The sequence below is a fragment of the Etheostoma cragini genome, chromosome 5 (genome assembly GCF_013103735.1).
Source record: "Etheostoma cragini isolate CJK2018 chromosome 5, CSU_Ecrag_1.0, whole genome shotgun sequence".
Lineage (NCBI taxonomy): Eukaryota > Metazoa > Chordata > Actinopteri > Perciformes > Percidae > Etheostoma > Etheostoma cragini.
In genome coordinates, this window is record NC_048411.1 from 28,838,329 (window position 1) to 28,863,837 (window position 25,509).

General features: G+C 42.0%; 1 protein-coding gene across 2 annotated transcripts in view; it reads left to right on the top strand.

The window, feature by feature from the left end:
* The window catches only part of pdlim2 (PDZ and LIM domain 2 (mystique)), a 34,654-nt gene that overhangs the window by 5,337 nt on the left and 3,808 nt on the right, over positions 1-25,509 (top strand). For both annotated transcript variants that reach the window (XM_034870906.1, XM_034870907.1), the window contains exons 2-7: positions 3,695-3,824; positions 5,691-5,842; positions 8,914-8,983; positions 9,528-9,679; positions 11,360-11,423; positions 22,526-22,644. In XM_034870906.1, the coding sequence (XP_034726797.1) occupies positions 3,732-3,824; positions 5,691-5,842; positions 8,914-8,983; positions 9,528-9,679; positions 11,360-11,423; positions 22,526-22,644 (650 nt within the window). In that variant the 5' untranslated portion in view covers positions 3,695-3,731. The remainder of the gene's footprint in view (positions 1-3,694; positions 3,825-5,690; positions 5,843-8,913; positions 8,984-9,527; positions 9,680-11,359; positions 11,424-22,525; positions 22,645-25,509) is intronic.

Genomic DNA, 25,509 nt, shown 5'->3' on the forward strand with positions numbered 1-25,509 from the left:
CATAAAATTGTGAAAAACCCACATCACAATTTCCTAAAGCCTAATTTTATATCTACCTTATTTTTTCTGACTAACAGTCCAAAATAGGGGTGGGAAAAATAATCGATTCTTAGATGCATCGCGATTCTCTATGGAACGATTCAAAGCTCTATTCTGATAGGTTAATAATCAATTATTTCAAAACAAATTTGACCACCTCCTGAAGCCAATTCTCCACCTTTAAACCCAGGACCAGGGTGCTCATTCATTTCATTAGTACAAATGGGTCTAAAAAAAACTTTTTAGAAATTGTTGGCTTCTAAATCAAATCGAGAGGTGCCAAGCTTTTTTTTTTTCTGCCCTGGTCCAAAACCTCAAGGTATTTGGTTTACTATCTCATTGGCCAAAGGAAAGCAGTAAATACTTTAAAAAAAAATAGTAGCTGGAGTTCGTGAACGTTACTATAGTGATAAATCGACCACTAAAACAGTTGCTGATTATTTTTTGGGCGTTTGGTTAATCGATTGTCTGAGCACACCAAAATAGTAAAATAACTCGTAATACACTTTAATAGCACATTGATATTTCTTATACACTGATCCAAACAATGGCGGCATAATGCTGCCAAAGTGTGAGATTTTTTAGATGTTGGCATTCTGTGAGTAAAATCGGGTGATGTGACGGCGTCGGTAGTAACTATAAAATATAGTTAATATTAACAGTTTTCATGAGTTTGTTCAGTTTTGTTTGGAAGGTTAGGATTGATTTGGATACAAATTATACCATTGCAAAGCAATAATAAATCATAGATTTGCCAACTATTCATTTTTTGAGGCAGCAAACAAACTGGAAGCCATTTGATATTGGTTTAATTATTTATTTTTTTATGGGTATTGGCACCTGCCCAACAGTACTTTTAGTGGAGGTGAGGTTTCATTTAACTGTGCCTTTTGGTTTACGGGAGCAGCAGTTGCAGTCTTTAAACCTCATCAGTGGCCAGCTCAGCACAGCCCACTTATCCTCACCACCACTGTGTTTGTCTTGTCTGCTCTGCCGCATACTTTTCCCATCCTTTCACTTCACGTTATCCACCACTACTGCTTTTATGATGCAAAAAGTGAACGTTTACACAATGTTTGCAGGGTGCTCGGTCCGTAACGGGAGCTCTATAGGAGAAGCTTATGGAAGTTATTGACACCCCCAGAGGCTGGGAAACTTCTGGGCAGCTGCTCCCTGTCATTATCTTACTGCTGCAGTCCACCACAATTAAGAAACCCTAATGATGGTGAGCCCAGTAACCCTGCTAATTGGCCCAGCCTGTTAATGACTTACCGGGTCTGCACTGCGTGTCCCAAACACTTGTGGAATGTGCAGCCGATGGAATGTGCTAATGTTTGGATAGATTTAGGGGAACCGTATTGCTGATGTTCTAGATCCACTGTACTTTGGTCTTTTTAGCGGTTTCACTCCTCATTTGCTTTACTTTTTCTTTTTTTGTTCTTTTTTTTTTGTTGAAACTCCATTACAAACATTGGATATTATAAGACTTATCACTTTATTTAAACACAATGTGTACTTAGAAGAACATGTACTGTCTGCCTTATCTGATATGCAGCGCACTCTGAACTTTGTATTGAGATCAGCTTTTAATCCATATAGCAAAAACAAGGTAAGGCTGTAATTACTTGCATTACAATGACTCTATCTATTGTACTAAATGTCTTTATGCCTCTGTATGACTTTGCTTTTTTCTACTAAAGTATGCATTGGATATTTTTAAATGACAGCAATGAGTGGTGATGATAATTACCAAAAAGTCCAAATTAAGGCGCATACTTGATGAACTGGAAAACAAATCCAGCATGGCTTTGTGTCTGTAGAATGCAACAGTTAACTATTAGGTGTAATTTCTGGATTTACTGTCAGAGTTTGATGCAATAAGCTTTGTTTGCGTTGGGAGTTGAGCAACAGATGATTTAAAATTGTTTTGGGTGTAGACAAATGTTTTTAAGGGAGAGGCAGTCTATACTTAAAATAGCTTATTCCGTTGTTTTATTAGTGCAACTACATATTACACTAAGATATAGTGTTCCACTAAGATCATCAGCTAAAAAAAAAATGCTGGTTTTGTGTGTGCTTTAAGTGCTCTTCTTATCACTACACAGCACAAAGCTTGTCTCCCCATGCTGTCATGCACCAGACAAGCTTCATCAGCAGCTATAAGCGGAGTCTGAGCAAACTGATGCGTAAATCACAGGTTATTATGTCAAAGCATCATCAGAGTAACTATTCCAATGCTTTAAAGTGTGTTCTGCTCCAGTTTTGGCCCACTGACATTTTAGAACATAATGTAAATGATAACAATAAGTTTAGTCCTCAAATGTCGTGTTTATTCCATAACTTAAAGATATTTACTTGACTGTCAAAGAAGATTGAAGAAGCTAGAAACTCAGGGAGACTTTGACACGGAGTGACTTGTTGGTAGGAATACCCAAACACCTGCAGGAACTATGTGGTAGAGCAGTAACATTCAAGCAGCATGAAGCTGTATAGTCCATCCAAGCCGAGAGCACACAGTATTTACTCGATTGGATCGTCATTTTTCATTTCTACGCAGATGAGCTCCTGCATGAGGTTTTACCGACTGCTGGAAAAACTTTGCCGCTGACGGTAGCACACATTGTCAACACCAATAATGATTTTGCAATGTGTACTATTTTGAAAGCTCAATTGTCACCAATACTTAAAGCTCTACATCTGGGGGAGCTGTTACTTGTCTGTCTTGTCGTCTAGCCTTGTTGATCTGTGATGGATTAAAGTAATTAACAAACGCTCAACAGAATCGTGATCCATGACCTACGACATGATAGTCGGTGCTGACTGTCAACCCCCAAATATCATTCTAATGAAGTGATTTCTCCCATATGGAAAATCAAACAGGCCTGCGGAGGATCTTACAGTATGTTCTTTCTTCAAATTGCATTAATGTCATTCCAGAACAATCTGTCTACGAGATAATAGAAACAATAAACTCATATGGTTTCACTATACATTGGCGTCTCCAGTGGTTTGACTTTTAAACACCAGATTGGACAAATTACCAACAGACTTTGTGGAAAGCAAAATCTATAACCTACATTTCCATGCAAACCCTAACCGTACAAGCAAAATATCCATGGACCAATGGAAACGACTGAATTGTTAGACGACTTTGTATAAACAGCCAATTCTTATAAACAAGTTTTAAAGGACTGCCATACTTGATGCTGTGTATCATGCCACACCACAGTTTACATACACGTAATACACCACGCTTACAGAGGAACTCTACGAAGCGCTGCGCTCCTCGTGTGCTTGCACAGCTTTTTGTTTGCGTTTGGGTTCCCTTGTCCCAAAAAGAGCATTTGGATTTAATGAAACTCTTTTGCTTTGAAGGCACTTTAGCATTGTTAGTCATGTGTCTTGGATTCTTCCCATTCCTATTTGATGTTGTAACACCATCCATGTCAAGGGGACTTAGGCCAGTGGAAGTGAAGTGTAGCTGCAGACGAATGGCGGCTTATGCAAATGTTCACTGTCTTCACCTGTTGGATCCGATATGCAGCCTTGCTAGGGGGGACACGTGACTCTGAAAGGTTCAGCCGTTCTCATGTTTATGTCCCACATGTTACTCACACACAATCTCATGCTCCCTGTGTCCTTTTTTTCTTTCTAGGGTTTCAACAAGAGTGTGTGTGCTGACTGATCACTAAATGGCGCTGACGGTGAACCTTATCGGTCCTTCACCATGGGGCTTCAGAATATTTGGAGGAAGGGACTTCAAGAAGGCCATAACTGTATCAAAGGTACTCGCGGCCCTGTTGTTAAAACTCGTTACACCTTATCAAACCATATCCTCTTGTTTTTGTCGCAACCCAGCCTGTAATGGCATGTCATGCAAAGTCAACTTCCTCCTCACAACGTTGCTTTTCTTGTCTTTGTTTGTGTCCATGGGCTGCTTCGTACCTATTTCCTTGACTACTGAACCCGTTAGAAGAGAATGGAAGTAGATTACATTAGAAGGAAACCACTGATTACAGTTACAGTGGAAGTTGAGGTGGGAGGTGAGGGGTTCCTGATCCCAGAATGCAGTCTGTGAATGTGGGTTTGTGTTTTTTTTTGCCAACTCGCATGCATAAGTTGACTCCAAATCAGTGTTAAAAAAAAAAAAAAAAAAAAAAGAAATCTAAAAGTGGAAGATGGAATAAAAGAAGTGGAAATGTTACCACTGTAAGCAGATGGCACACAGTAAACACTGCCAGAAAAGAACTTCTGCATGCCAGAGACGCCCAATTCTACAGCTCCATGTCGGATTGTTTTCCTCCAGTCAGACTTCCCTTAGTACAGACCATTAAGGATGAATTATGGTGCAGACCCTTAAGGATGAATTATGGCAAACTCATGGCATGGCACTAGTGCTTCACAGACTTTGACAAAAGCTTTTATTGTTTGACTCCTCCTGACATCTTGTGCTAGAAAAAAACAAGGGCTTCCCATGAATAGGTCTGCATTACATGTTTTTGTGTTGCTGCTAACCAGTAAACAACACCAGCACGTTTGCTTGTCTCAAAAACAAAACCGGTTGTCTGGAGTGACAGGGACTCCTGCTGAGAGAGAAACTTGCATCACTGAAATTGGTTCGCAAAGCCCAGTTTGAGAAATTGCTGGTCTCGCACCACCAGCACCCCTCCCCATACGGTTGGACCATCTCAAGTGGTTTGCATTTGGCGCAGAGACGACATGGATGCCCTCATTTAATTCTGTTGGCCTGAAGGATAGCGTGCCCCCATTTTCACTCTGCCACCGATGCTGTAAAAGAACCCCCAGCTGCTCTTAGTTTATGTGAAACCAGGCATGTCCTGATCAGAAAAGGCACGCAATATTGTGGGTCACCACAGCAACACTTTATTGCCTCTTGAGTGGGCCCACAGATATGGCACCTCTGCCCCTCTTGCTTGGCTAAACTGACAAACCGTGTGTTGACTGGGACTCTTTGCATCCACTTTTCCTCTAGAGTTGTAAAGACAAGCCTTTCTTCCTCTATGATTGGCTCATTATTTGTTTTGTTTTGCATTCTTTGTTTCATTGTCTCTCTGTTTTTAATTCTGCAGTGAGCACTGTTTATGGCAAATGTCCTACTTCTCTCTAAAGTTTAAGCAGCATCAGCCTCCTCATTTCGCCTTTTTTTTTCTTCTTCTTCTAGCAAGCCTGTGCGTCTGGGTGTGTACTGTATGCCTGGGACACGGGAACCGAGCTGAAAGCCATGTTGCACCCCATTAGTGTGGAATTCCCTCTGATGTTGTGGTATAGCATTGGCTTTGACATGTGGTGAGGCTGGTTGCAAAGGTCGGGCCCAGTCAAACCATCAAGTAGTGTCACATTAACGACTTCTCCGCCAAAGGCTGTCATGAATCTGTCCGCTGATGACCAGCACGGCATCATTCCATGTGTGTGAAACGCAGAGGGAGGGAGAGAGAATATCAATGATGAATTATGGCAAAGCGTTTCTCATTTACTCATTCATTATTACTGAATGTCAGCCACTGACAAATTGTCTACACAGCCTGAAGATACAAAGCTGTCTATACTCACCAGATGGATAGCATCCGCGGTGTTCAGAGCAGGACCTGGGACCAGTAGGACATAACTGGAACTCATTCTTCTGTCAACAGGTCAACGGGGGCAGCAAGGCAGACAAGGCCGACCTGCAACCTGGGGACATCATCTTGGAGATCAACAGGGAAAACACGGCGGACATGCTGAACGTGGAGGCCCAGAACAAGATCAAGAACTCCAAGACTCAGCTGCAGCTGTTGGTGGAGAGGTACGCTGACATGCAGCTCTGCCATGCAAACAAATATTCCTGCTACCAGGACTCGCAGTTTTGTTATGCATACAGTATGTTTATGTTGTATTTGTAAGCATAATCTGCATACAGTACCATGCAACCTTCTGCAGCATAGTTCCCCATATGAATACCCATAACCTCCGTGTTTGTGCCAAGACCAAAGTCGCTTCAGCTTCCACTTTTTTTTTTTTCACACTATTTTTAACTTTATCATGCAGGAACTTTACAAACTAAAACTAGTGATTGTAATTAGGGGAAATGCCAGCATACGAGTGCCACATTGTTCCCTTTCTTGGTCCTTCTTCATAAACGCTGTTTGAGATTTGCCAAGACCTTGTTTGGATGATGGGGATTTGGCTACTAAAGACGTTTTTTCCTTTGAGACAGGACTGCTCTTGGCTGGCGTTTTGATTAAAGGTCCTCTCTAAATTCTAATTTCTTGTCACTGTTGCCCCCCCCACCCCTTCTCTCTTTATACATACGCGCGCGCACGCACACACGCACGTGTGCTTTCACATGCATCCTCCTTGGATGTCCATGTGAGTGAATTTTTCCCTGCTGACCTCATGTCTCCTACCAAGCCAGAAACAACACCATTACGTCTGGCCTCCCCAGGACAATGCCACCATGTACTTCTGCCCTGTCTTTAATCCCACTCTGTTAAGAGTCGGCGGGTTGCGGCACCAAGACATTTATGTACCTCACAGGCTTCTGTCTTAATACCTCCTTAACAAGTATATTACCTTTAGGCAAGCTTTTAAGAGGCTTAATTGAGTAGCACAAATCTGGAACATTTTATTTGTTCTTTGCTTATTCGAGAGTGCTCCCTTTTTCCAGCTCAACATCTGGTTGGCAGTTTATTCTCATCAAGCAAGCAGCGATGTGGCTACTGGCCGCCATCCCACAGATGGTGTTGCCCACTGGAGGGAGCTGGCATCAGCGCATCATCAGTGCTTTTTAGGCGTACATGTCTGCTGTTCTATGCAGAGGAGGTGGTTTATTGTTCAGGTCCATTCAACATGTTCATCCCAGACATGTGTTAACTGGGATTATTTTTACATAACAAAGCAGAGTGACTTGGTGAGTAAGTCAGGAAAGTATTGATCTATATCAACGTTTTATTTCTGGGATTGACAGGAAGTCCTTCAACTTCTGCTTTCTTTGTGTTGGCGTTCTAAACTCATGTGGTTTTATGATGACTGTGGTTAACTGCTCCTCATCTACGGCTGGGCAGTAGATCGATATATGATGCAAGATATTGTCTTAAATTTTGGATATTGTAATCTCACAAGTGTTGTCTTTTGCTGGTTTTATAGGCTGCATTACGGTGAAGTCATGTCATTTTGTCAACTCACCAGACTTACTATTTTTTAATTACTATGTCAGACTTTTTAATATTTTGCCTTTACGCATTTATTTATTATATCCACATTACTAATGATTATTAATCACAAATCTCAGTTTAAATTTTGTAAAAGCACCAATAGTCAACCCTACAATTTCACCACAATATCGATATTGATGTATTTGGTAAACTATTGTGATATTTGATTATCATATTTTGATTATTATTATTATTGGTATTTAAGTTCTCAGAATAAAGAGGTATTCCTTCAATGCACACGTTTTGAAGAATCTGCCTTAGGTAGGTTAACTCCTAGGTTAGGGACCTAGGTTAACTCTAGGTCCCTTTGAAGACAGCTGTACACTGTTTGGTATAAAATCACAGTTGGCTGCCTTTTACAATTAAACAAATGTTTCTACTCTATTATGAAAACCTGTAACTAGAGGTCATTGGCTACAGACTAGACACTGATCTGATCACTGACCTAAAATACATTTTATGGTCTGAAGACCAGATGTGTGTAGAAAGGTTTAAAAGCGCAGAGTAAGCATTTCTCTCCTGGACATTTGCTAATTCAAAGCAATTAGTTTTTCAGGTCTGCCACATTAATATCTCTCCTCTGGGGGGGGGGGGGGGAATGTCTTACTGCTGCTGTATCAGTTTCCGTCTTCTTGCCATCTCACTCTCTTGTACGCAGTATGTGGAGCCCGGGCCACAAGAGGTGTGTTTCTGGGTGACTTACCACAGGCATCCAGGCCTTCCTGTGAGCCTCATTACCCCGGGCTCAACCAAAAGCCCGTCAGACTCTGGCCCTGCAGCCAGAGGGGCACTGTTTGTTTGCATTGGCGCTTGTACCCATATTTTCCCCTCAGAATTAAATGGTGGAATTGTTAACAGAATGTGCTTTGTATTTAAGAAAGTCAAACAAAAAGTGACTAGTTGGAAAGATGAGATCCATTTGGAGAATATTTTCAAAAGGGGGACAGAGTCTGCGATACTCTTCTGCAGTAGATTCATTGGAACATACTAATGGATTTTATCCTTGACATTAGCAAAATGGATGTCAACAATTTTTTTTTTTTTGTTTGTACTTCCTTACACTTGAGCCTTGATTTTTTTTTTTTTTTTTTTTTTTTTTTTTTTTCCCCCCCCCCCCCCCCAAGTTCTTGATCATATTACATGCTTTTGAGTACATCAGCTTGTCCATTATGTCATTCAGACCTGTTTTGAAATACCTTGCATTCTTACTGCCTTAAGTTGATTTCAGTTCCTTTTCATTTTTTTTTTTTTTTTAAAGCAGCTAAACACCCCCACAGGGGATTTCAGTTATTCTGGCTGATTAGACTCTGTTTAGGGTGAAGGTGGGCTGGAGCTTTCCTGGGAACTAACGAGTTCACTAAATATTTCCCAATAAGAATGATAAAGGTGTCATTTTTCCTGCCGTCACAGGTGTAACAGCCCTAACAGAGGACTCGGGAAGATATCACTCAATCAGTCTAACTACACCCACACAGAGGTCCAATCAGCCACATCAACTGAAAACCCCTGTATGGGGTTGCAGGTCCTTTTTTTTATTTTAAATTCAGAGGGGATGATTCAGACTTTATCCCACATGTTACATAGATAACAAGGTATGCATTTTTGGGTATGCAGATATTATCAGTGTTGACAGTCAATTGATCTCTGTGGTCTTCATTTTAAGACCTGAGCCTCCCAGCCCTGGACAGACTAATGGCATCGGCAGCCCTGAGCAGCTCACCGGACGCTTCCAGGTAAGTGCTGCAGCTCCACAGGAGCTTTAATCTGTATACATTGTGTTGATTACTCAACATCAAATGGAAACTTGATGTCTAGAACGGTGTGCTCCACATCAATTGATCTGCGGCATTGCTCAGTGCTTTTTTTTATTTGGATAATGTGTTGTTTTGACCATACAGGGTGTGCTGCTTCATTTCTACTAATGCATGCCTCACATCTGTTTATTACATACCTGCTTATATCCCTCAAGACGGAAGCAGAACAAGCCATTGCAGTGGTTTAGAGCTTATACTAGTGTTTTTATTGGGATCATAAAGAGTTCCAGAGCAACACCTACAATACATGGGGATATGGAGTACAAAATCTGTTTTAAGAATATGACATTTACAGGCGCCCGGAGAGCTCAGTTGGTAGAGCAGGCGCCCATACAGGGAGGTTTACTCCTTGATGCAGCTAACAATATGACGTTTACTACAGTGTACAGTTTGGCAAAAATGCTCTCCTGAAGATCAAGTTACGTTTATCTGATACCAACGCAGTAGCATTACTGTTTTGTAGGAGGCAGTAATAGTGAGTAGAGACGAGAATCAGAACTACAGAGAGTACACCATCTCCAGCCCTGCGTCGCTGTCCCCTGGACCTTATTCCCCAGATCCTTTTCCCAGCCCCGACGGAAAGAGGGAGAGGCTGACACCGACCATCAACAAAAGGTAACTCTATTGACCTGCTGTAGTAGTAGAGCTCAGCATTGCAATGTTCAAGCTTGCAGGTCAAATTTGGGTTTTATTGCATATTTGATAGACATCAGTTACATAATTGGCTTTAATGCATATTTGATGACATGTTTTTTATAGATAGATAGATAGATAGATAGATAGATAGATGCCACTTCTAATAAAGAATCCACTGGACATGAAAAACATTCTTGAAAAATCAAGCATTGGTTGAACCTAATTGCTCGGTTGTGATGTAGTATCTGATTTATAACTTGAATCAGGTTCTATTCAAAGTAAATAAATACTGCTGATGCAAGACTGGTTTACATTGATTTGGAGTGAGCTTTGGAAGGGACGTGGTGAGTTGGATGCGATCTTTGGTTTGTCGCATAACAAAATCCTATATGTTACCTAACATGTGACCTAAATATGTCCTATACAACATATGTCTAAGGTATTGAAAGGCAGTGTAATTTTGCAGACACTCTCCTAGCATCTGCAGAGCTTGTAAATTGATGCAGAATTCTTTGATGCAATAAACCCCTTAATAATCAAGAAACGGTGTCAAGTGGATTGCTGTCAGCACATAATCCAGCATTGCTCAGACACCACAGTGACATTCTGAGTTGTTGGTCAGATGCTGAACCCTCAGCCAGTTTGTCCGCTTCTGCATTGTTACCATGCTTACCAATGTTGTAACAAAAGAAAAAGATTGTACTGAAGTCACACACTTGATCTGGTTGCTAAAATCCAAATCACTTTGGACCATCAGCCTTTCAGCATGAACAGGTTCTAAGATAAGGTCTTGGGCCCTTTTTTTTAAAGCTCGTTTCAGATGGGACACTTGAATCTTTTTTCCGAAACCTGTCTATTCAGTGCTTCAATAGGCTTATATCTGGACAAAAGGTTGCAACAAGCGCTCTCTTGACTCTACAACAGGCCCGGACTCAAAAGGTATGGGAATAACAGACAGTGGAGCCATGGGATTGTACTGTAGTAACAAAGGATATGCACAGGATATCACATTCCACCGTTTGCATTCACTTTAACAAAAGGCAGAATGTGGAACGTTCATCGCGCTCTCTCTTGGCACATGGCCGTTTGTTGACTCTCCTGGATAACTCTTAGTAGGTCAAATTTAAAGGGGAGAAACATTTTTCTCCCTTGTCCGGATGAAGCTTTCTGTCTTGCACACACTTAATTTCCATCTTGTCAAAGATGTAACTTGATACTTGAATTCTTAGTAATATTATTCTTCTTACATCTTAATTTACTTTTTAAACTAGAATTATTATTGTGAGTAAAAATTGTGCAGAACACTGTGGTTCTTCAAAATATAAGTCCCCTGTTGCATCAAATTGGAATTTGTACAGATCTTTACTGCATGGGGAACCGCCAGTACTTTAGCCGTGGTCCATTCATTTATCAAGCCAATTTAAGCAAAGTTTTAAAATGTTGCAAAAAAAGCAAATTAGGAGCGTCCCCTTCAACTGAGTTGGCGCAAATAAACTTTGCAATTGATTTGCAAAATAGCCTCATTCACACAAAGATATTAAAGGATAACTACTTTACCACATACGCGTTTGTCCGTCTCATGTTATACTGTATGTTATCAAATTGCCAACCCCAAAATCAAACATGTTTGGGTGACTCTGTGTTGCCATTATCTTATAGTGTCCAGCTGCGTCCATGGTCTCCAGTGGAGAAGAGTCACCGACTGTCCAGACCGCTGTCACAGGTTAGTTTCTGTTTTACAAAAAACAAAAGAACTGCTGAAACATAAGTTTGCTATTTCATACTTTGGATGATTATGATACTAGGCTTGTATTCATAAACTAGGCTTGTGTCATGGCAGGAGTAGTGCAATAATATTGGACTAATCCATAAAAATGTTTAAACGTGACGTCCTCACAATGTCATTCATCTGTAGCCGCTGTCTTGGGCTGCAGTTCCCTTGGTTAGTACAGCTGAAGGTTGTGTATGTATCTTGACTGTCAGTCAGCAGGAATAACATGTTTCAATTCTTAGCCTTTCCTCTTGAATTGATACTCTGATGCCATAGACGATGCCCTACAAAATGTTTGTGGGCCTCAGGCAGGATACAGAGAGGGCTTGACATTTTTAAAGCAGGGAGTGTATGAACTAGAAAGGTCAGTCTCTTTGAAAATATCTGGCATTAAGCTGAATAATAGTCTTGTGCCGTTTCATTCAGAGCCTGCTCCAAGGGGAAAAAAAAACTTTAAAACAATGGCCTTAACCTTTAGTTGCCTGAATGGAGACTAATTTGTCTCTGTAAGTAATAAAATATGATGCGTGGTAAAAGACAGACTTGGGGTTATCATGAGACTGCAGCTAAACTATGCTGTGCTTATTTACCATTGTGCAACAAAGCCAAGAAGGGAATCGGGCGTCTGGAAAGACTTCAGTGAGTTAAAGAGGAAAAATGCTGTGGGAAAGTTCATCATGAGTTATTTCAGCTATGCCTACATGCTTGGTCGCAAGCATGGGTCCCACCGAAAGACTGTACGAGATGACAGAGCAGGAAAAAACATAGAATTCCATCCGTTTTTATAACACTGGACATAACATAAAGTTGGATAAATATGCAGAGGTTTGAACTTAAAAACATTTGAGCAGCTAAGTTCTAAGAAGCTGCTGGCTGGGAAGATATATTTAAAATGTTCTCTTTGAGTTTGGGATTCTTTGTGTTGACATATTGAAAGGGATTCAGATGCACATGAGCGGTGTCCACCCTCTGAGACTGTTCGAAAGAAGAAAGATGAAACGGGCTAGCAATGATGTAACTGGGGTCAAAGTGGTGCTTTTGAGGATGGCATCAATACATTTTTGAAACCAGTCTTTTATCAAAATAAAATGCTTCTGTCAGTCATGACCGCCATGAATCTGGTCCAAGCAAAATGCAGTCTGTAGGAAGGCAAGACCGAGTCCCTCCTAATAACTAATTAAACGCGAGTGCAAAGCCACATTGCATGTTGCCTCTCGGTTTGTTTTAGAGTAGGGAGGGTGTGTAGGGTGTCTGTGTGTGCCGACATGAATAAGCTCTCTGACTGGCTCGCTGTTTAGGCAGATTCAGCTGACATGAAGGTGATATGTGACGTTCATTCGGGCAACGGATGCCCCAGGCAGACAGTAGCCTGGAGACTAAAGATGATGAGGTTGTCTAGTGTCAAGCTCTAACACTTTCAAGTGCTTTGTTTTCATATACCTTTGACCCCACTCCACCCTCACCCCACTCCACCCTGTGGCTAATGGTTGTATAATTATGTTTTAAAGTTGGATGTCATCTGGGTTATTTTTAATACGTCTTCAAATTCAAAAGGAGGTCTTTGTTACAAACTTGGTTGACATTAGCATTTACAAGGCCGAGAGGGTATAGCGAAAGTGTTATGGGAAATATAGGATTTTGGGCTAAATTGTCTGATAGTCTGAACTGAATCAATCTCTTGCCCACTTCATCTTACTGATAACACATTTCAGGTGTATCAGTGTATTTCTCACTATTGGCACTGTAAGCCTCCGTTAAATGCTAATGTTTTTTGGCATCATCAATCCAAAACCACATTAAAAAACAAAACCACTGTGGAGTTATAGTGGGCTGTGGCGAGCAAACCATAGCAGCAAACTTCCGAATTGGCCTATCAAAAACCACATTAAGAACTGTGTTGTGGCTCCATCTGTGACCCCACTTAGGGATGGAAGCGCTTCTGTCAAAGCTGTCCGTCTGGTAGGCCTTGCATGTTTGTGGTATTTATGGAGTCGCCTGTTTTCCCATTCTCCTTACCATTTTTAAATTCACCCTTTTCTATTATTTCTGGAATCCGTATGTATTGTATCATCTGGAGTTTTCAACTTGGAGTTTTTTTTTTTTTTTAAACGGCCATTCAGTATGTTTGAATTTATGGTAAGCTACATGTTATGGGAAGCCTGCAATTTCAATCAATGTAATTGCTGATTAGTCCATCCTTTTTAACTTTTTCTGGTTTTGAAGCTGATTTGGAAATGGGCTGCTCTGCTGTCTATGCCTGACAGCCTTAGTGTTTACCATCATCCAGCTTAGTGGATGAGAGTTTTTGCCTACCCCTTGCTGCAAGGGATGTCTACCCTGGTTTTAAAGTGGTGACGAGCCTCCTGCCGCAGTGCTGTGATTAGTGAGTGGATTTCTTTGAGAGCACTCGCTGGGGAAATGGTTGGGAAGAGGCCTGCCATGGGCACACTGTGCATTATGTGGCTCGGGCTGGCAGGAACACTGCAGCCCAGTGAGCGCTAAGATGCGGAGCTTCCATGACAAGGCCCTCTGTCCTGCTTGAGAGGTGCAGAGTGCTGCCGTATCAGGTGATCAGTCTCTGAAAAGCTCCTAAAAGGCTTTTCCGCCCTTGTTTTGACTCCCTGAGTGAGGAGAGTGGGATGCGCAACAAGATCCCCCATTTTCCAGGGTGTTGGATATCCTGAGAAAAACCCTGTATACAATAGTGGCTGTGATGGCAGAGGCTGTGGAAGGCTTGTGCTGCTTTTTTCCTCGCGTCACAAGGCCTGTGTTGTGAGACAGGGCTCTGGGGGGAGCAGAGTGGACACCAGAGAACCCGCTGAAATTCCCAAACTGTATTCATTCATTCATATTTATTATACAGGAAAGTTAAAAAGTAACATTACAATATATGTATATGATGGAACTGAGCTCGTATAGCTCCGGGCACTTTTCATAGTACAAAATCGCTGTCGATCAAAAGGAGATGCAGCCTTTCGACAGACCTTCTAACCATCACGCAGAAGCCCAGAGTTCATTGACCCCAAGAGACGCTGAGAATCCGGGAAGTCCATGGATACTAGGCTTCAACAGGGAAATGCAGTTTGACGCTACGGGAATGTATGAGAAGGAGATCGAGTCAGCTGATTCTGAACAAACACGTCTTCGAGTTTAACATAGTCTTACACAGTTTTAGTCAAAATGATTAGTCTATTGTTAACACAATAGTACATATTTGACTAGTGTGTTTTTGTTTTTAGTTTTTTAAGCGGAGCTTACCTTGCAGTCTCAAATAGAAAACCTCTGATAGATATGTTGGAAACCCCTGTAGGAATAGGTCCATTCCATTTCTGAGTAAAATGTGGCATTGCTGCAGGTTATTAGCTGTAGCTTTGTAAACTGTAGTTTATTGTTTGGTCATGCCGTGATGTGACTGGCTGGGCTCATGTATTTTAGTATCTACTAGCTCACCACCATGACAATAGGAGCGAAGGCATCCTAGATTCCTGGAAGGCAGGCATGAGATTGTATCTGAACTGTCCGGCCACCGGTCATGATTCAGAGCATCTGTTTATATCATCAAGAAATTACCAAAACGGGATCTCTGTTGCGATGAGCTGGGCCAAAACCAAACTGCTTTTCATGAGACACGACCCGTCAATGGGCCATTAGGACCAGGCTCCATGTCTGGGTTTGCAGTTTCTGCACTTTGTGGTTCCTGAGGGTTGCCTTAGTGGGCTCCCTGAGCCTGTGCTGGGACAAGGGGGTTGCTTTATAAATATCCCTAGTGTAGGATGGCCAGCTCCTGCAGGGTGACACCCGTGCAGACCAATCTTTTTCTCCTTTATGCTAAATTTGGTGGAGTGGCCTTGGTTGTGGGACCATGTGTCGCCAAGCTCTTTATCCAGAGCCGGCAGTGTAAGTATCCATCAATACCTCCTGGATCCCATTCATTTTCTTAGTCTAGTGGGCCAGCCTGCAAGCCAGAAGCTGGCTTTGTCCAGTTCTATTCTGGAGGTTGATGTGGACTAGAGTGCAAAGCTGTGGTCATTGCTTTGGAGCAGAAATGGAGACTTGGCATGCAGAAATAGAACTTTGTTTTTAAATTGAGTGAATGTAAAATTTTATATTGCATGCACTGGTTGTCAAAGATTTCAGTTATTCAATTATTTTTCTTCAAGACTGGAGACTGCAGTGTTTTTTTCCCCCAAGGTCTCCTTAGAGGCAGCACGGCAATGGTCATGTTTACGGTTAGTGTTAGCTGACTGAAAGGCGCCATTGCGGGCAGAAAACACAATTGAGCAGACTGCAACTCACCTGTGAGTGGCTTCTCTTCCAGCACTAAACTCAGACAGGCATTTATCCTCCTTGAGGATGATTGCTTGGAATGATGTACTATTTCTAGTCTGATATGAGTGGGGGGACTGTTACGTCTGGCAAGCCAAGCCAGTGTCGGGGGAGCGGTGCTGGCCGTGGCCACGGTGGGTGGATGTTTTCTTCTACTCTGTACAGTGAGCTCTGTGACTGGACAGTGCAAGGCCTTTTCACACGGACTCGCAGCCGTTAAGCCTGGGATCCATTGTGGCCCTTGGACAGGCGGCATGCCTCTCCTCATCCCCAATGATTGATCAGCACGCCTGTTTTTCTTTCCACTGGAGTGGAAAAGCAAACTGGGGCACTTTTGATTCCCTGTGCTCTCCCGGGCGCAGTCATAGGGACACTCGGCCTTGCAAGTTTTATGGGGAAATGTTGGCCGGGAGAGATGGGTCTTTTTACTAGTTGGTGCTGCTTAGGAAGGTGGTTGAGCGGTATGTCAACATTCCAAAAGTTGTTGTCAAGGGAACGACCTGTATGACTGCCCCTCAGTGTGTTCATGCCAGCAAAAACAAGACAATGTCCCCATATATTCCTGTAGTTTTACACAGAACAACTACGTTTTAGGGGAATGGTTACAAAGCTGCATTTTTTTGTTCATAAATCATAATTGTTGAGCTGGTAAAATGTCACTGACCACTGAAGAATAATTCTGCTACAGCCAGACACTATAAATGCATCTGGTTGACATTTTAGATTTATGGTTTTTCCCATTTACGGAAAGTCATGTAGAAATGAGTATTAGGCTAGGGAGAATTAGGCAGTCCATCATATTGTTTTGCATGACAAATCATAGCACTGTACAGTAGAGTGACTGTACCTCTGAAACCAGTGTAAGACATACCAGATGTTTTACATGACATGTCATTTAGCTGACTTGATCCAAAGCAACTTACAATTGCAATATATCAGGGGCCACACGACTTTAGAGCAACTAAGGGTTAAGTGTCTTGCTCAGGGACACATTGGTTGATGTACCGCAGTGGGAATTGAACCCAGATCTCCCACACCAAAGGTATGTGTCACATCCAGTGCGGCATCACCACCCACACCCCCCCAATTCTGTCTAATTACTGCAGTTGTGATGTTGTCGGGCTCATTGGCCATTAGAGCTGTATGGAGGGATTTTTGCTGATGAACTGCTAAAGGTAACATCTTATCTAGACCTCACAGCTCGAAATGAGTCAGCACATTTGGTTTAAGTTCATCTTCACTCAGTTGTTACTGTCCTTTTGTCAAACAAGAGGCATCCTAGCGACCATAAATTAAAAAGTATCATGAAGTCCAGTAATTTTAGACCAACCATAATGAACTCCAGATGTCTAATGAGCTTGATGGGCTCTCCAGTCGGAGCCTTGTGGGGAATTTTATAGGGATGAAGAATGTGTTGCTTGTAGCACTCTTCGTGGATAAATAAATGCTCAGACTCTTTTCATTCCTCATTGTGTCTTTGACTTTTGGTGGAAGTGTGGGTGAGTGCCTCCCTCAGACCACCTACACAACAATCACATGAGACAGCTTCGGCTTCTCTGACGTCTTAAAGTATTCACTGTGCCATTCCAAGTTACTCACGATCAGGTTCAACCACATTTCTCATGTACTGAGCTGCAGGAATTATTGACATTACAGTACGGAAAAAAACTTTGACATTAAGTTTTTGCCAAATATTTCCACCAACTCGTAATTGTGTCATCTTGCCCAAAAGTTGAGATTAAACGGATGGAAATTGTAGTCTGAATGGCCAAAATTTAGAAGTTAAGGACAGTTCTGTATAAACTGACATTGGCTAACGTGCATTACTATATACTCAGTCATTCTGTTGTCTTCATCTCTCTGCTGCTCATCTGGCCTCTAATCTTTTCAAAGTGGGGTCCTTAAAGGGGTTTAAAGGGAAAAATGATTTTCACTAGAAGTCCATCCATAAGTAAAACTATATGAATGTACTGTATATGGCTATTTTGGTCGTAGGTTTCATATACTTTCTGTGACCTATCAGATGAGGGACCATGGGACAAAATCTTATCTAATGTGGGTTGTGGTCAGTTTGAGGGTACTCAATGTGAGAAGGTTTTGGGAACCTCACGGCTCTTTACAGTTTATGTATGTTAAATTTGGGCTTGAGCATACATATATAGAGTAGCAGAAAGGTGCTCTTCACTTGAAGCAGCTTCCATAGCATCTGTAGTCCGTCTGCACCCATCAGCCCACTGGTCTTGTATTATTATGTTGTCTGGGGTCGTTTTTATAAAGTAGATTTAGTTGGATATGAGGCAATAAAAAAGCTAAAGAATGTTAATGACATGATTTTTGATATAATACAATTGTGTCTTATTTGTTGCAGAACGTGGGCACAGTCATGCACCATCGCTCAGACATAATTACAAGGCAGGGTCCATCAGTGACTGTGGATAACGAGTAGGTTACCGTCAGCCTCAGGTCTTTGCTCAGGACCTCCACCGATGCACACTGCTGGATAGGAAACACTGCACGCAGCTCTTATTACCCTGCCCAGGATGTCTGCTGTCCCCCGCCTCATTGTAGTATGGCAGTCATGTCTGTGTCTGTGGTGGAGACAGTGAACAAGCAGTCGTAGCGCTTTCTTACATCAGCAGCAAGCTTCCCAAAATAAAAACTCCCCTAGGCATCGGCCCTGTGCGCTGCTGGCCCATGCCCTGTAATTGAAGCTGCAGGGTGGTAATGATGATGATGCAGAGTGGCTTGCTTGGAGCCAGACTCAAAGTTCCTCCACTGGCACTGTCCCCAACGTCTCCCATGGGCCTTGATTTGAAACAGCTGCTGTCACTTCAGTTCACCATTTCCTGTTTGTTTGTGTCTTGAAGTAGCCAATCAGACAGGGGCTTGTTCTCGTCATAGTGTGATTCTCATGGATTTTTGAAAGTTCAGCCGCCATTTTTTTCCCTCCCGCACCGAGCCTTTCCCTGACCAAAAGCCAGCCACAGTTGGTCTTTCATTCACTTAAATCAGATCATGACATCTAGGCTCAGTCATCCAAAAGTGCTTTTTAGAGCAACAGAGACATTTTTTAAAGATTATAAAAACAGATCTTTTAAAGATAATACCCCTTATGGTATTAAATAATAAATTGCAAATAAAAACAGTTAAAAGCGATTTAGTGGAGCAATTAATGTGGCTATGACATTGTCAGGTCATTCCTATCTGGGTTGACAATACCAATAAACTATGTTCAGAGCGCAAAAGCACATGTTTGGATTTCTACATGTTGAAATCTAGCTGTTAGTCACCTTTTCCAGCTAAACCCCATCTGCCTTAAACTTGGAAAAAGCACAGATAAGAACAGACCTACAGAAGTCTCTCATGAAATATTCAAAACTGTCCTAAAATTTTCAGAAATAGTGCATATGTACTGATTGAGTTTTCTGAGCCTTTTTTATAAATTGGGAATAAAGTGTAAGGCTTTAAATGTATTCTCTCTCACTCACACACTCGCACACACACATATCTATCGACCTGCCTACCTTCAGGTTAGATATGTTATTGTATGTGTAGCTCAAGACCAGCATAGCATACTAAAGACTTGGCCTAATGGACCCGGGTACATTACGTTGACTGTGAGCTCCTGATTACAGTTCAGTGTCACTTCAATCAGAGCTTCCTTCTCTCGCCAGCCACAGGAACCAGGAAGAATTAGCTCATGATATTCTCCAGTGGTCAGACACATGCCCCGATCCAAGACAAAATAATAGGCTTTCCTCGGGTCGCCTATGTGCCCCGTCCTATAGTTTGTTGGTGCATGAGACATTGGGGGACTTGTTGGCACTGCCATGGTGCAGTTTACCAAATGGTTTGAGGGATTACAATGGAACATTGATGATTCCAGAACAAGGAGCCCAGTTTAAGGCCATTGCCAGCCGTGCCATGGTTACCGCTATAAAAGGCTGGCATTGCACACTGTAGAGTGGATGACTGTGATGGAACAACTGCTGTGTTGGTACCAGACTTTTTTTTTTTTTTCTTTCTAAGGTCAAGCTCAATCACAGCTGCATACTCGCTGTCACAGTAAAACGCTTTTTTCTTTCTCTCTTCCCTTTTTGTTTTTCTTTACTTCATTGCATTCCTCTTGAGTCTCATAGATCATAGTTATGATTGTATCTGTAATTCTTCTGCTGTTGGAGAGCATGAAGATCCACATTCAAGTTGCCAGATACTTACATAACATACGCTTGGTTTACATTAGTGGGTGGCTTCACTCTGGTCTTCCTGAAAGAATCCCTAAAGCATTGAAGTCTGCCAGGTATATGCCTCTAAGATTGGTTCACAGCAGGAGAGGGCATGGATGTCTCTATTATCTTACTCTGATCATATGGAATATGGGATATTATGAGCCTGCAGTTATTATGCTGGATTTAGCCAGGGAGCAATCGTACGCAGAAGTCCCGATGATCATTTCTGGTAAAGGCTTCCTGGCGTGCACCACTAATCTGCCCACTCACAAAGGGAAAAAGAAGAGGAAAAATGTACTCAATTGAGAACAGAGACATTGTTCAAAGAGTTTCTGAATTGGAAGCGGGTGCTGGCATTAGACACACAAATCTTTGCCTCCATCAGTGCCACTGTGTGAGCATTGAGCTCCAACTTGAGTCACAGACATGTAGTAGACCGGTTCAAAGATCAGGTTAAAGACATTTCCTCCTTGGGATGGAGACTGTGTAACATTAATGCCAGCTGGTGACTGTTGAGGGAGAAAAAGGCAGTGAACTTTATTGTGAAAGCTGTACTCTGGAGTCATATGTGGGCTGTTGGATTCACTGCAACTGTTTTCCTGGCCTGTGCACAGATTTGAAATAATGTAAGTGCTTTGTTTCTCCGCAAACTGGAAGTTGTGAAAGTGTATGGAGACTTCCTTTTTAAATTCATGTTTGTAGGTTGTTGTTGGTTGAAAATTTCGGAGTATGCTTTCCTTGATCAGTATTACAGGTGGACGTAGTTACACGCCAGACATAGTGGTTAAAAACGATTAGTTTGTTGGAATTCCTGACAATAAAACTGTCTGGGTTGAGTTATGTGCTGTGCAGACCTAAGTCCAGGCGTGAACATGTGCCTGATGTCACTTTCACTAGTGGCTCACTCCTGCATAATTAAACTTGAATAAATATACCTTTGCCCACAATGTTGTAACTTAGTATCCTACGCCCATTGGTTTCTGCTAAGAACAGCTACAATAAACTCATTTGCACAGCTGCTGAGACTTTAGTTTAAGAGCTGCTTGTGTACAGTGATATAGCACCCTCTTTTGTCAAAAGAAAACATTATACACTTACTTAGACTTTGCTCATAGTTGCTCATAGAATAACACTATTGTTTTTGCAGTACTGTAAGTGTTCAGTTTGCCTGAATGAGGTTCTGACTGTGTTGACTGTCTTCCTTATGGGGATGGCAGTAGCTCAGTCCATAGGGGTTGGGTTGGGAAGTAGAAGTTCAAGTCCCCATATGGCCCAAAGTATGGTGGTGGACTGGTAGCTGAAGAGATGCCAGTTCACCTCACAGCCAAAGTGCTCTTGAGTAAGGCACTGAACCCCCAACTGCTCGGGGCGCCTTTCCATGGGCAGCCCCGTGTGTGTGTGTGTGTGTGTGTGTGTGTGTGTGTGTGTGTGTGTGTGTGTGTGTGTGTGTGTGTGTGTGTGTGTGTGTGTGTGTGTGTGTGTGTGTGTGTGTGTGTGTGTGTGTGTGTGTGTGTGTGTGTGTGTGTGTGTGTGTCCCTCCCTCCCTCCCTCCCTCCCAAGCAACTTGCAATTGCTACATAATGCAGAGATTACACGCCTCCGGAGCAACTATGGGTTAATTGTCTTGCTCAGGAACACATTGGTTGCTGGGCAGTGGGAATCAAACCCTGATCTCAAATGCATGTGTCATATCCACTGCGCAATCACCACCACCATATCTTCATTTCATGACGAAGGACACTGTTGATAACTACCATGAATGATTGGGAGATTTGCACTGCATCTGGAAGCCATTGAAGTACATGCTGGTTCTGTCTTTCCTATTAGACCAACACTGGAGTCAGTGCCAAGCATCTGTTGCCACACCAGTGTGTCAGCTGAGGGGCTGAAGTACAGCTCTGATAAACATGGTAATCGAGATTTAAAAAAAAAAATGTTGATGAGGGTTGCTGCGATTGAGACTGATCAGTCCACAGCAGAGGAATGTTGGGCGTGTGACTCATGCAACAGAAACTTTTTGTGCACTGAAAGAACTTAACCAGGTTTCAGTCATTGCTATGATGATGAAACTATCTTTGGTATTTTTTCATCTGAAGCTATTTTAAGATTCTGATGAATCGTCTGCTTTGATCTTGACTGAATGAATAAAACACTGTGGTGTCAGAATAAGTTTCGTTCCGATTTGTCATACAGTAAAGTTTCCTTAGATTCAGAACTTCCTACAACAAAGACGCTACATTTGGTTAGTGCCAATACGCTGCATGGTGGCGCAGTAAGCAAGGAATACTGCTGTCGAATTCCTGCCTCTGCACTGAACACAGCTCTTTTTGTGATTCTTGTACAGTACCATTGCATCATGGTCTAAGCACTTGCACACTGCCTCAATAGATTCAACTCAGAGTTGCAACTTCAGAGTTGGTTTCAGCAGCTGAAGCAAGTTTTGACTTTTCATGCTTACTCATCTCTTACTTTTGTTGTCACTTTCCCCTTCCTTCACAGGAGTTCTCCCCTTCAGACCACAGAAATAACTCTGTGTACAGCAGAACCCCGACCCCACCTGGACGCTACTCCCCCCATAGCCCCATTGATCGGGATGTACCCACGTCTCCACGTCGCAGGTAAAGACCACTCATCACCAATAATACATGAGAAAACCTTAGTTCACTGCACAGTCATGTGTAGTCAACTGACTGCTGTGGTCACACACATCTAATCTTATAGTTGCATCTTTGGTTGCAATGAAACTTGAAGTTGAAATATCTAACCAGATGTACAGAACACACACTGTACTTTTTTATATGTTTGAATATGAAAATATGGATGTGTTTCAGGACACACCATGCCCAAGATGAAAACTTGCCTATACATTTGATCATTTTAGCCCACAAAACTGTTCCTCTTCAGAGACTGAAATGTAAAGCACAGCCTGAAGCTTCCACGTGTTAACAGTAGCAGGATGGTGGCCAATCTAATCCTATGTAAGACTGTGTATGTTGTCCATGCCTTCAGCCCCATCTACAGGCCAGGATGGGTTACACCCACAGTTCTGAGGAAAGACATCTAGAAAAGAAATCAACATTACCTGAAAAGTTTAAAGATAATTCCAACATGAAGGAAAAACTATGAAAAAGCTTTTTAGTATAAGCTAGTACTTGTAACCATTTATTTTATTTAAAAATTTAATTAGAGGATAAAACCCTTTTGTGATGCACCATTTCGTTTTCAAGGGGGTCTTCAGGCACAAAAACATGGATGTTGAGAAATAATAATAATACAAACATAGTATTAGTATGCCACATAAGGGCGGTGGCTCTTGTATTATACTACATCTGCTGTTTATGTAAAATAACAAACAAGTACTGTAGATTTGAGGTAGTAATAATTCAAATGTGCTGAACGATTAAATGTTTCAGAAATAATTCCCTCTTTCAGTCAAATTTAAAAAATATTTATTTACTTTTTTGAATAAAGTCCAAGAAACCTCTTTTGGTTATATCACTGTTATGTGACCCAGATAATAAAAAAAAACACAGGTAAAGGGCCTATGAAGTAAACTAAGCCTCTTGTTTATCATAAAACATTTCTTCTATCTGGATCCCCACTTGTCATTTTTGTTATGAACGTCTATAGGGTGATGTGGCAACAGCTAGCGTAGCTTTAGCTGAACACTCCAACCACACAATAACAATTACCATCAACAGTCAAACCCCTTAAACCAGCTAATGTTAGCAATTAATTGCAGTTCAACAAAGAAACCTTGATTATGTTAAAAAACTAATCAATCATGTATTGAAATAGTTGCTTTTGTCTAAAAGGGGAAAAAAAGGTATTTAGTTGAAGTTGAGAGCGAAAGGTGCTGATTCCACTGTATGCTGTGTGAGGCTCTAGTATTATACAGAATTGTTTGGAAATGTAATTTTACAACACAGTGGTATCCACTTACACATCCATAAGCCTTGCACCAGGCTTATGGATGTTGTGTCGGATGACATGAGGTTATTCCATATTTAGAATTCATCTGGTAGCCAGTCTCTGCTAGGAACATTCCTTCGTACATTCGTATTTATTGTTTTCGCTTTCAAAAGTCTGTGTGAGAAGGCAGTTGATGGAACAAATGGCCTAAAATGTTGTGAATTCACTGCTCTGTTGCAGCTGACTGTTGGTGCTTTGAGCTGCTTGAAGCCGCTCTCTGAGTAAACGGCTACAAAATGGACTTTTTAGCCTTTGGGAAGACACTATATTGTGACCACCACCTGCACTGCAGTTTGCTATTTCCTGCTTCGCCCCCTCTGATGAGGTGATGATAGCTGTAACGTGACTCAGTTCGTAGCATGCAGGTGCTATCCTCTGAGCTTTTTTGGGGGGGATTCACTTACACACCCATGTTTTTTGTCTCTTTGCAGATATTAAATCTTCTTTAGTCCCTCACACAATCCTCTGTGTCCACTCTGTCTGCCTGAGAGCCCTGTGCCTGTGTTTCCACAGTGCGGGATAGTTGACTTTGGCCCCAGTTCCCCCCCCCTGGGCGACTATGGCTAGTGATACGATGTGTCAGCAACTGCAGCCATATCCAAATACCCCCACCCAAAAAAAATGAGATTTTACCCCCCCCCCCTCTCATTGGCCTCAAGTTTGGATCCCCCGGCCTGCACACCAAGCCTCTGCCTGCTTTCCACAACCAATCACAGACTCAGTGACACCCATTTACCCACCCCTTCTGTCGCATGTCCAATGAGTTTCAGCTCAGAGGCACACCTTTCAGTCAGCTTTTTTTTTTTCTGCCCTGTCTGGTTTAGATAGAGGTTTGTGTTCGGCCTCCAATATTGTTTCTTCTCTCGTATGTTCCGAGTTGCTACAGCAGTATTAGAAGTACAGGGGCAGTTACTGGAAAGTTCTGAATCTCTTTCTTTTGTTCCCTCTTTCGTTCATTTTTGAGGTGAGTCTTGTCATTTTTTAGTTCTGTTATTTGGATGTCTTTTGTCAGGGTGTACAGACTTTGGTTTAGGTGTTGTATTGCAAGTGAGACGCTTTGAGAAATGTGGTTGGAATTTGGCTGTGGTTGTGGTCTTTGATATGTTTTGGCTGCGCTCGTGTGCTTTGACCCGATCTTTATCATTGAAGTCTGGGTCAACAACATCTTCATTTTGGATGGAAGCATTGTGTAGATAATTCTGAGAACATGTACAGTAGAATAAACTAACTCTCCTAAAGTTGTCTGATACCTTTGTGAAATCTAACTGCTTCCACTGCAGATCTGTGTGCACACGTCCCCTCACCCTCACTGCTGTTATTTGTTTTTGTCCCATTTGACCTAGAATTTCCATTTGTTTTGAGAATGCCATTTAAAAAGGGATGGTGAGCGAAAATGGAAATGGGATCGCTGAGGGTGGAGCAGAGCTTGTGGAGAACTTGGAGGGTGTGCTTTCTAGGTCTGTTTTCAATTTGAACCATGTTCAGAGATTCAGAGGAAAGGGTTTGAGTGT